General features: G+C 46.4%; 2 protein-coding genes across 4 annotated transcripts in view; one reads left to right on the top strand and one right to left on the bottom strand.

The window, feature by feature from the left end:
- The first annotated feature begins 6021 nt into the window (after positions 1 to 6021).
- Positions 6022 to 11862, top strand: PRSS54 (serine protease 54). Its single transcript, XM_040253881.1, has 3 exons — positions 6022 to 6280; positions 6867 to 6998; positions 10891 to 11862. The coding sequence occupies exons 1-3, from the start codon at positions 6056 to 6058 to the stop codon at positions 11422 to 11424; spliced, it is 891 nt and encodes a 296-aa protein (XP_040109815.1). The 5' UTR covers positions 6022 to 6055; the 3' UTR covers positions 11425 to 11862.
- CCDC113 (coiled-coil domain containing 113) overlaps positions 11825 to 12499 on the bottom strand; it is a 31644-nt gene continuing 30969 nt past the window's right edge. For all 3 annotated transcript variants that reach the window (XM_040253878.1, XM_040253877.1, XM_040253879.1), the window contains exon 9: positions 11825 to 11974. In XM_040253878.1, the coding sequence (XP_040109812.1) occupies positions 11888 to 11974 (87 nt within the window). In that variant the 3' untranslated portion in view covers positions 11825 to 11887. The remainder of the gene's footprint in view (positions 11975 to 12499) is intronic.

The raw sequence follows: 12499 nt of genomic DNA on the forward strand, positions 1-12499 counted from the left end.
GTGACCTGGGGCCAACATTTCATCTCTGGGACAGATTTCCTCATTATATCCTGGCCTTTCAAGGATTTTATAAGGTCACGAATGAATGAATCAGCCAACTAGAACTTTGAAAAGGTAAAAGGCATCACACATATATAGCTTCTTGCTGCATGAGGACAGGTTATTTATGCCTTCCTCACCACAGATGGCCAATATCCTGTGGAAAAACAAACAAACCAGAATTCCTATCTCTGGTGACCCTGAAGCACTTGATGGCCTTGCAGCCATCATCCTGCTAACGACCAGCTCTGTCACTGTTCCAGCAAAGTCTCCAAGTGTCAGCTCACAGAGATGTGAATCTGGTCACATGGTGCCCTGGCATGGAGTGGTCCTTTGATGACTGCGCTGAATATTCAGTCAACTCCAGCATCACAGTTTGGAAAGGCTCTGCCACTGGTGCTCACCTCAAAGGTCACCTCCTGGGGGAAGCCCTCCCAGACTTCATGGTCTGGGCAAAATCCATGTCCCCTCTTCTGCATACTCTGGGGACAGTCTCTTGTGTCACAGATCTCTCTGTACACTGTCACTCTTCAGTGTGTCTCTCTCCCCCATGCATTGGGACCTCCCCTGGGGTGGGGACAGGACCCTGAAATCTGTCCCATTAGCCCAGCCCCTAACTTGGCAGGGCTGTGTGTATAGTTAGATGAATGGATGAAAAGGAAGCCACCAACGACCTGACCTTGTTAGCTGGTGCTACCCACCATGTGACACGCAGGGCCCAGGGCCACCAACTTAGAAATACATGCTGGGTACTCACGTAGTGGCTTCCAGAGCAGTGGGGGTGGGTAATGCCGTCATCCATTGAGCTCAGCGTTATCAGTCATGGGGACATACCTCTCCTCTTGTGAGAGGTGTGTGTTACCCCACCTCTCGTAAAAGGAAACTGAAGCCCAGAGAGGTGAGTGGCTCTCCCCAAGTCCCAATGCATAGGGGCCAACTGGACTTGGAACATGGTGTCCAGATAATAGTTTTAACTTGGCAGACCCCAGAAAGGGTCTTGAGGACTCCCAAAGATCCCAGACTACACTTTAAGAACTGCTGATATATATGAAAGATTTCAGATAAACAGCTTAGGATAAGCTAAGTGGGACTTCCCTGGTGGAAAAGGAAGGGAATTCTTTTTCACTGAGCCACCTGGAAGCCCCCAGTGGTAAAGAATCTGCCTGCTAATGTGGGTTCAATCCCTGGGTCAGGAAGATCCCTTGGAGAAGGAAATGGCAACCCATTCTAGTATTCTTGCCTGGAAAAATCCCGTGGATAGAGGAGCCTGGCAGGCTACAGTCCATGGGGTCACAAAGAGTTGGCCCCAACTTAGTGACTAAACAAACAACAAATCTGCCAAGTGCTAAGCTTGCAATAGATGAGAGTGATCATCGCTAGCCTAACATTTTCAGATTCAAAGATGTCACCAAGGGTCTTTGATGGGGAAGAAGACCTCCTAGGAAAATAAATGAGGGTGGTATGGTTACGGCGAGCCAGAAGAAGTGGGGGAAACGGCAGGAGAGCGAGCAGGTCCTGAGGTCTGATGTGGCAGTGGTAGTGGCGGCCACAGGCCTCCAGCTGCTTGCCCGGCAGTCAGGCCCCTGCACACCCCCTGCAGGTTGCGGCATCCAGAAAAGCAACATTGCGGTCACTTCCGAGGAGGGTTTGGTCGAAGAGCAGGAGTTCCCATGGGTGGTGTCACTGCAGGATTCCCAGTACACCCATCTGACTTTCGGCAGCATCCTCAGTGAGTTCTGGATCCTCAGCATCGCGTCCACCTTTCAGAACAGGCCAGTACCCCAGCTTTGGAGCTGACACAGCCCACCGAGGTGGGGCGGGATGCGGGGGACTCTGCTTCCTACTCAGCTTGGGGAAGCCTGGAAGGTGGATTCCTGGTGTCAGGGCAACACGGCTTTTTTTTTTTTTTTTTTACCAGCTCAGGGCTTGCCGTGAGCTTGGGGGTCCTAAAACCACCAGCTGCCAAGGTCGGCGCAGTCTGTGTCTTCTCTGTGGTAAGGACTAACAGCTGCACCACTGTGGAATGAAAGGATGCGCTCGCCATCCTCTCTAGGAAGGATATTGGCTCCCGCTTTATGTACTACAATCACAAAGGCACTGACTCTTGACACTAAAGGTCCTTACTGCTTATCTTCTTAAGGGAACTGATCAGAGTCCTAACAAGGAGTCTTGTTAAGGGAATTGATAGTTCAGTTCAGCCGCTCAGTCATGTCTGACTCTTTGCGATCCCATGAACTGCAGCACGCCAGGCCTCCCTGTTCATCACCATCTCCCGGAGTTCACTCAGACTCGCGTCCATCGAGTCTGTGATGCCATCCAGCCATCTCATCCTCTGTCGTCCCCTTCTCCTCCTGCCCCCAATCCCTCCCAGCGTCAGAGTCTTTTCCAATGAGTCAATTTTTCTCATGAGGTGGCCAAAGTACTGGAGTTTCAGCTTTAGCATCATTTCTTCCAAAGAAATCCCAGGACCAATCTCCTTTAGAATGGACTGGTTGGATCTCCTTGCAGTCCAAGGGACTCTCAACAGTCTTCTCCAACACCACAGTTCAAAAGCATTAATTCTTCGGCGCTCAGCCTTCTTCACAGTCCAACTCTCATATCCATACATGACCACTGGAAAAACCATAGCCTTGACTAGACGGACCTTTGTTGGCAAAGTAATGTCTCTGCTTTTGAATATGTTATCTAGGTTGGTCATAACTTTCCTTCCAAGGAGTAAGTGTCTTTTAATTTCATGGCTGCAGTCACCATCTGCAGTGATTTTGGAGCCCTCAAAAATAAAGTCTGACCCTGTTTCCACTGTTTCCCCATCTATTTGCCATGAAGTGATGGGACCAGATTCCATGATCTTCGTTTTCTGAATGTTGAGCTTTAAGCCAACTTTTTCACTCTCCTCTTTTACTTTCATCAAGAGGCTTTTTAGTTCCTCTTCACTTTCTGCCATAAAGGTGATGTCATCTGCTTATCTGAGGTTATTGACATTTCTCCCAGCAATCTTGATTCCAGCTTGTGCTTCTTCTAGCCCAGTGTTTCTCATGATGGACTCTGCATCGAAGTTAAATAATCAGGGTGACAATATACAGCCTTGACATACTCCTTTTCCTATTTGGAACCAGTCTGTTATTCCATGTCCAGTTCTAACTGTTGCTTCCTCACCTGCATACAGCTTTCTCAAGAGGCAGGTCAGGTGGTCTGGTATTCCCATCTCTTTCAGAATTTTCCACAGTTTATTGTGATCCACACAGTCAAAGGCTTTGACATAGTCAAGAAAGCAGAAATACATGTTTTTCTGGAAATTTCTTGCTTTTTCAGTGATCCAGCAGATGTTGGCAATTTGATCTCTGGTTCTTCTGCCTTTTCTAAAATCAGCTTGAACATCTGGAAGTTCACAGATCATGTACTGCTTAAGCCTGGCTTGGAGAATTTTGAGCATTACTTTATTAGCATGTGAGATGAGTGCATTTGTGCGGTAGTTTGAGCATTCTTTGGCATTGCCTTTCTTTGGGATTGGAATGAAAACGGACCTTTTCCAGTCCTGTGGCCACTGCTGAGTTTTCCAAATTTGTTGACATATTGAGTGCAACACTTTCACAGCATCATGTTTCAGGATTTGAAATAGCTCAGCTGGAATTCCATCACCTCCACTAGCTTAGGATAAGTTTAAAACACCTAAACCTCAGACCTTAACCATGAAAGTGAAAGAAAGAAAGTGAAGTCGCTCAGTCATGCCCAACTCTTTGCGACCCCATGGATAGTAGCCTGCACCAAGCTTCTCTGTCCATGGGATTTTCAAGGCAAGAGTACTGGAGTGGGTTGCCATTTCCTTCTCCAGGGAATCTTCCCAACCATGAGACTGCCAAAAATATACGCACAGAGAGAAAAGGCTTGAAGGAAATACACAAACACTTGAAGAGTGCCCATCTCTGGATGCTCAGAGCACCCATGATTCCTGTTTTCTTCTTTGAACTTCTCTGTATTCTCCAAATGGTTTACAGTAAATGGACATTCTTTAAACCAGATTTAAAAAAAAAACAAACCACTATATGTGCTATATATATTGCCCTCCAGACAGGTTGTTTTCTACATAGTGTTTTCACTACTGCTATTTTCTATCTGATCTGCTGGTTCAGTTGATTTCCTTTTTGACTCTGGGTTTTATTAAAGACCATTTTAAAATATCCAGGCGATAGGATGCTTTGCTTTGTTTTCCAACATGATTTAATTTTGAGTTAGACGTAAAGGTGATCTATTAAGGAATTCGTTCATGTTGTCTTTGTGGTCTACTACGTGGTCCATGTGACTATTTTCCATAAGTAAATTTAAAAGCTCCCCTCTGTCCTTGGAATATAATTTAATATATAAAATTGGAGCATGAAGTCTACTTGATCTTTCCTGGGCTGACCAAGGCAAATTACAACAAACTCCTGGCTTTTTCTCCTTCTATTTCCTGGAATTTAATTCATGAATATTGTGTCGCTTGTTGCAATAAATTCTTCATTGTAGATCGAATTCCTTATCACCACAAGAAGCCTTTCTTTGTCTTGTTGCATGCTCTTCTGCTTTGATATTCAGAATAAAACTCCTGCTTCTTGTTTTTAGATTATGAGTTCTGTTTTTCTTGCTTTCTGTTTTCGTTATATGGCTTTGTTTCATAGGTCTCTTCTAACAGATTTGGAAAGCTTGAATTTGTTTTCTTACAAATGTGTTCATCTTAGAGTTACAATTTCATGGAAAATACCCAAGTCTTCTGTTTCTCTCTGGATCATCCTCTCAAGACTCTCCCATGGCTGATGCCAGAATTCGTATCTTTTCACTCTTTCCTTCTCGCCTCACGACCACTCAATGTTAATAGGTTATTTATGTACTTTAATGTCTGCACACTTTTGTTATTTCATATATTAGCTGTAAATAAATAACAGTTTAGACTCCCATGAAAGGTGAGAAAATTGGTGTATACAACCCACCTCTGCTTTCTTTTCAGTTTTTGTTACACCATTTGATTATTGCCAGGGTTTACATTATTACTCCAACCTATGGCTTTAAAAGTTTTTCTTTCATTTTAATTTTAGACCCATAAATAAATAAGCATAGAATAAAGATCAGAGAAGGCGATGGCACCCCACTCCAGTACTCTTGCCTGGAAAATCTCATGGACGGAGGAAGCTGGTAGGCTGCAGTCCACGAGGCCACTAAGAGTAGGACAGGACTTCACTTTCACTTTTCACTTTCATGCATTGGAGAAGGAAATGGCCACCCACTCCAATGTTCTTGCCTGGAGAATCCCAGGGACAGGGGAGCCTGGCAGGCTGCCGTCTATGGGGTCGCACAGAGTCAGACACGACTGAAGTGACTTAGCAGCAGCAGAAGAAAGATAATCAGCCATAACATACCAGATTATCTTCAGGTGGTAGGCTATATGCTTGTAAGATAGAAGAATCTTCAAAGGATGATGGCACAAGTGTAGGGGTTCAGAAATGATTTCCTGACAAACTACTATAAAATCGATAAACGACAAGATCTTACCGTATAGCGTAGGGAGCTATATTCAATATCTTGTGAAAAGTCATAATGGAAAAGAATATGAAAAATAAAATATATTATTGTAATATATTGTATATAATATATGGAATACATTTTATATGTATGAAATATATTTCATATATAATATATGAATGTTTCATGTATTTCATATATAATCTATGAAATATATTTCATGTATATAATATATAAAATATTATATATTATATATATATATAAACTGAATCACTTTTCTGTATACCAGAAACTAATACAACATTGTAAATCAATTTCAATAAAATGAAAAAAAAATTTCCTGGGGACATGGTTCAAAAAGGTGAGTAAAAAGTAGCCCTAGGAAGATGAGTTGGATGGAGCTGAAAAATCAATAAACATGAAAACAGGCAAGTGCGAAGCTTCCTCGGTGCCTCAGCTTCTCAAGACCTCCTTGTTGTCTCTCTCCAGGAAGGATGCTGTGGCTATAACTGGTATAGCTAAGATGGATGCAAAACTGATTGCTCATGAGGAGTATCCTATCAACACCATAATCATCCATGAGGACTTCGACAATAAGACAATGAGAAATAACATAGCCCTCCTGAAGACAGACACGGCGATGCAGTTCAACAGCCTGGTCCGGCCCATCTGCTTCCTCGGCAGAAAGCTGAACAGGCCGCCACTCCTGCTGAACTGCTGGGTGGCAGGATGGAACCCCACGTCTGCAGTTAATGGCTTCCTTCTCCTAGAGGAGGCTGTGTGTGTGCCAGCGGTGGGGTGACCAGGATGAACCATTCCAGGGCTTAGCTCAATAATTCAGGTGGCCTGAGGTTCTGGAGTTGGGCTGGAACCCCCACTGAACCGGTCAGGATTCCCAGCGCTTGCCCTCTTTGAGGTCACTTTTACATTTGGTCCTTCTTCTTTTATCCTTACACCAAAATTGGACATACATGGGTAGCGAACGCCTGAAATGACTGCAGGGTTACTGAGGGGCGAGGGGACATCATTCCCTGAACCAGAGCTTCCAGTCCTCTTCTCTGAGCCATCCTTGTTTGCTCTGATTCTTGGGAAGCAAACAAGGAAAAGCAAAGAAAGGGTAAACGTTCTCTGCCTGCTTTCACATTCAGGCTCTTTGCTTTCACAAAGGTAGTCTTCAGTAAAAAGCCAGACGCGGGCTGTGATTTCTGTGAGGAAAAGGGGGTTTATTAGAACACTTTTTACTGACTCCCATCTAGATATGTGAGTTGTAGCTGAGTTGACCTGGGGGATGTCTTCCTGTTAATAACTCTTGGGCTCTCTGTTGCATGGTCCAGACAGGAAATCACATGACCATGAGTATCCTGAGGAAAATCTCCGTGAAAGACAGTGACTTGTGTCCCTTAAACACAGGGCAGAAAACAGGATGTGGCAACCACCTAGAGATGGAGACTGACGCCGTCTGCTTGGTAAGGACACGGTGGACTAGAAGCTGAGAGTAAGCAGAGGTTACTTCATGGGGAGGGTTGGGGACACCCCCTGGCTGGATGGTGAGCTGCATGTGGTCAGGGACTGTCACTTGGGATTCACAGATATCTCTAGGATGAGCAGCACTTGGCAAACAAGCTCACTAACTCAATAAGAAGAAGAAGAAATACATAATAAAAAGTAAAATAATAATCAAAAGCTCCATAACCATGTGCTGAATGGACTAACCAGTCACCATTGTCGGTGTGACATACTAAGTATAGCTAAGTAACATGATTTTTCATGAGCTAAAAGTTTGAAAGAATGAGTCCCAGCCACACATGGGGATATGTGTTGAGTGTGCTTACAGCCCAGGCTCACTCTATTTGGCTTCTTTGGAACCTAGACTGATGCTATTGCTCATCAGTCACTGGGTTTCTTTTTTCCGATAAGAAGCCCTGCCCTCTACCTGAATGTGGGCTGTCCTACTGCCTCAGGGAAATGCACAGAATTCACAAATGCCCTCATATCTGTACCTGGGAAAAGCGTGGCTTACCAGGGCCACACAGTTAATAAACATTAAAGACGAGAACCCAGGTCTGCCAGACTTCCAGACAAAGTTTCCCTCCTCTACTTCATCAACCACTTTTCTCAAAATAGTCTTCAGGATTCCCCAGTGGGAAAAATTTTTTCAGAGGGCTAAGGGAAAGTTTTTTAAGAGAAAGGGAAAAAAATACTTAGATGTGGACAATTCTTTCTCAAAGTCATTTCATTGCAAAAGCATGAAGGACTGCCTTTCACCAGACAATAAGTTTGCCCTGCCAACGCTGGTTTAACGTTTATCGAGTGTTCTACATTGTACTACAATGTAGTCCGTGGGGTCTCAAAGAGTCGGACCGACTGAGCAACTGAACCGACATTGTACTGAGCTCTGTCAGATGTGGGATTGTAGCAACTTCTTAGAGAATGTGTTAAAATGCAGAAGAAGATGTAGCTACTTAACAAAATCCTGCCATCAGCCACTCCGCCGATCTAGAGCCACACTTCAGATCCAGATGCTATCAGTTGTAGAGCACACTATTATTTTATGTAACATTGAGAAGGAAAAAATGCTGGAAGAAAAGTGCATAGAAATTCTGGAATCAACTGATTAAAAGACACATTCCATTTCAAAGATAGAAAGTTTCAAGAGAATCTTAGATGCATAGGAATATGGTAAACTCCTTATAGGCTTCCCCAGTGGTTCAGCAGTAAAGAATCCGCTGTAATGCAGGAAACTCCAGTTTGATCCCTGAGTCGAGAAGATCCCCTAGAGGAGGATATGGCAACCCACTCCAGTATTCTTGCCTGGAGAATCCCCACGGACAGAGAAACCTGGTGGGCTACAGTCCATGGGGTTGCAGAGAGTCAGACACGACTGAAATGACTTAGTACACAGCACACAAACTGCTTACAGTCTAAATGATCACGTGTTTAAACCACCCACAAAATTCAGATTGGTTTTTAACTGCAGCATACCTGTACACAATCCTTTGCTTTTTAGAATTATGCTTACAAACTGTCTCAGACCATTAGAAAAAAAAAAAAATAGTGCCTTGTCTAGCTAGAGTCCCAGGAATTGTGTTCTAGTGTCCAGGGGTCCTCAAAGCCACACTTCTCACATGTAGAATAATTCACCCAGGTTCAGTGTCTGCTCTGGGCTTCCCAGATAGCTCAGTTGGTAAAGAATCCACCTGCAATGCAGGAGACCCCGCTTCAATTCCTGGGTCGGGAAGATCTGCTGGAGAAGGGAAAGGCTACCCACTCCAGTATTCTGGCCTGGAGAACTCCATGGCATGGACTGTATAGTCCATGGGGTCTCAAAGAGTCGGACACGACTGAGCGACTTTCACTTTCACTTTTCAGTGTCTGCTCTAATGAGTCCCCAGAGATCCAACAAAAGCAAAATTACTCTGAATTCACCCCTTCTTCTTCCCAAACTGTTAGGGCTTTTGCTGAATGTTGAGGTTGAGGATCGCCCAATGAAAGGGTCACTCCCCCCAGGAGATGAGGTTAGACTGCTCCAGAGGAGCAGCTGGTACTTTTTGTCTCCATTGCTTGAGCTGCAGAGGTCTCAGCCTTACAGGTTATGGAGAAGAGAAAAAGCAGTTGCACTCTACACCTGAGTGGAACAGCAGCTTGCAAAACCACCCAAGAGCCAGGGATGGTGACCACACAATCATTTGTCAAACTATTTGTCCTGAATTGCATTCCTTTTCTTCCTCAAGCTGTAAAAGCACAGTTAAAACAAACTGGAAATGGGTCTGGTGAACACAGTGGAGATTACTCCATGATTGGCCAGAAACCCTCTGTGCCCCCAGGCAGACACAACAGGGTGCAAACGAAAGAGCCTGTTCACCAGTCCCAGGAGGACTGGCCAGAGCTCTGGGATGAAGTTTCTACCTTCTGCTGTTTGGCAGCAAGGGATGAAAACAGTAGAGTGTGAAAGGCTGAAAAATTAAGAGTTCCACACTCAAGCACCCCGTTCCATCTGATGAGAGGCACAGAATGAAATCCAGAATGTTATCCTCACGTCTGTGTGGCCGTGAGATAACCAGGGAATTATGGCAGCCTTGCCGAGCAAGCCTCCCCTGGCCCTGCTTGCGGAGTGGCTCTTGCCTTCTCCTATTCATTTCTGTTCTGGCATGGCTTCCTCAGAAAAAGGAGGGTTCAGTGAAAGAGGCTGCAAGTGTATAGACACCCAAGAAGGCTCGGGCACCGAGGCCTGGGGATGGGCAGGGACTGCCGTGACCACTTTTGCGCCTCTCTGACTCTCATGGTTCAGTCTGTTCAGACTGTTTGCCATTGTCAACTGTAAGCCCCCTCCCCCATGCTTCAGTCCAAATAGTGAGAGTAAAGTGTAATCGCCCAGCCTTCGATGATAAACCCACTCCCGCCTGGACCAAGATGGACCACGGGCCAGGGCTGGGGAGCAGGTATTCCTTTAAGAGGAGGCCTGGGGGATGGGGGCAGGGGAGTACAGTTAAGATAAATTATTCCTAGTTGCTGCCTTGTTTCTTTTTCCACATTTGTTTTTCATGTAAAAACGATGGCCTTTTCTCGACACCAGGGTAATAGCAGCTAATTGTTTACTGAGGGCATCCTGTAGGTCAGGCACTGTGCTAGGACCTCTGCTGGTGTTACAGAGGTGGACTGAGTCCCCAGTTTAGCTCAGAGAATCAGGTAGCCTGCCAGGGTTACAGCTCCAGCCAGGTGTGTCAGGCTCCTGCCCACTCCCCTGAAGGGAGATCGGGTCTGCAGGGCAGAGCTCCCGAAGCCAGGAGGACAGCTCTCTAGAGTCTTGGATGGGGATGGCGGGGGCAGGGTGCCTGGCTGACAGTCGCCAGGCTGATAAATCTGAGTCCAGCCTGGTGGCATATGTGCTCCCCCACTAGTCTGACTCTGACCCTAGCTGGACTGTGGGTGGGTGTGAGCAGCTTAAATCTAAACAAAACAGAGAAGAGAAGGGGAAAAACGGGCCCATTCCAGGCCAGAAAGCAACAAAATAACACTTGAGGAGTGAGAAACCAGAGAGAGGGTGGGTTTATTCAAAGTCCTAGAAAGGGGCAAGAAAATGAAGTGGGAACCAGGAAGCTACAGGCAAACTGCAGGGGCCTTCAATTTGTATGATAAAAGGAAAAGTCATCTTGTTGGAATTTGTGGGGACAGTGGCCTAGATTAGAAACAGTATCTTATAATTTACCTCATTTCTAGTGAGAACCAGCCAGAACAGGCCAGAATAGTGTAAAACTTTTCTAGAACAGAGAGTAAATAGCACTAGGACATATTTTTTACAAAGAGAGAGAGAAAACAAGTTTTTTCCTAAGACCTGAAGCTTTCTGTCCTTTATCACAGGGGGACCCAGGAAACCCAATGATGTGCCAGCTGAAGGAAATGAGTCTGTGGGTGCTGAGAGGAATCCTGTCCCAAGGAGGGGAGAAATGCCCGGGCCTGTTCCTGTACATCAGGGTGGAAGACTACAGCGACTGGATCACGTCCAAAACCAGGAAGACCAGCTCTCCCCTGTCTTCCTTCCATCATTGGGAGAACCCCAGTCCTTTACCCAGCTACTCATCACGTGATCTCGTGACACAGAGAAAACAGGCTGGGCTGAGCCAGCTTGCGTGGCCCCGACTATCCTTCCAAGGACAAGAAAGGTCCACCGTGCATTCCACACGTTCCCTGCCAGACAATGGCACTCAAATGAGTCTAGACTTCCGGGAAAAGGGGCGGAGGGAGCCAGGCAGGTCTGAGATGGCCATCCAGCCCACGTACTATGACTACTATGGTGGGGAGTTCATGGCGCATGCGCCCCCTTCAGGCCAGAACAGGTTACATCAGCCCCAAGAAATTACCTTATTTTTCCTTTGCGCTCGTTTTCTTTGGTAATGGGATGTTCGTCTAGAAGCTAGCCCTCCAAACCGAAGAGGAAGCTCAGAACGCTGAGTGCCAGGCATTCACCATGCTGTTTCGGTGTCTCTTTTTGAGAGTCGCGCAGCTGGGCGGCCGTGGACAGGCCCGCGCTCAGACTTGGGCCGGCTCCCTCTCCTCTAGCCCCACTCCCGCGAGCGGGAAGGTCGCTTTCATGTGTGCTTGTGAACTAAACGTGGGCTAACAAGTGTCAAACCATTAGAGTGCCCTGTGGTTCTTTCAGTCTTCACGGGTTCCTGGGGCCAGGCTGTGAAAACACTTCCCTAGGGGGCTGAGGTGGCCTGGGAGGTGACCGGCAGCCTGGCTGGAGAGTTGGGGACCCCAGCCAGCACAGGGAACAGTGAGCGGACCCCATGACTTAGACAGGAGCTAATAACTTTAATGGATCACTTTTTGGTCGGCAGCCGTAGCTTCCTTCTGGCTATTTCCCAGGGCCGGAAATTGCCTGCAACTGCGCATTGGTGTTTTTCATCTTATTCCAAGCTTTGCGGTAGCCTTTCAAGGACATCTACAAAAGGAGAAAGGGGGAGGGGGGAGAAGGTCATTTGAGACAAACCGGTTGTACCAATCGTACCTGCATCTAGCCCTGTGGTGGCAAGGATGACCTTGTGTTGGGCGCAGTGTCTGCGTGCCAGTGGTGGCCACCAGCCACCTTGGGGCATCGGAAGATTGTTTCTGTTCTGTGAAGTGAGAAGTTGCAGGCTCCTGCTGTGATTCTCTGCTACTTCTTGGCCCCAGATATGATGGGCCCATGTTTGGGCCCTAGTTTATTATCCTGCTGCCAAGTGACCACGGGAAAGGCAGAAAGAAGCACCCTGGAAAAGGTACCTGGGGTTTACATGCCAGAACGCTAAGCTTCCCAAGTGGGAAGCTTCCAAGACTGGGTTTTTGCGCTGCTCTAAGGATGTCTCTAGTGTCCCGTGTGTGCAGCCTGGCCTGTGGCAGTCTCAGTGCTTCCCTTTTGTCTTTTTTTTAGACGGCAGCGTTTCATTTGCACTTTCCTTTTTCTTCTCCACAGCTCACAATGGGCAAG

Source organism: Oryx dammah, unplaced genomic scaffold, assembly GCF_014754425.2.
Source record: "Oryx dammah isolate SB20612 unplaced genomic scaffold, SCBI_Odam_1.1 HiC_scaffold_13, whole genome shotgun sequence".
NCBI classification, from domain to species: Eukaryota; Metazoa; Chordata; class Mammalia; order Artiodactyla; family Bovidae; genus Oryx; species Oryx dammah.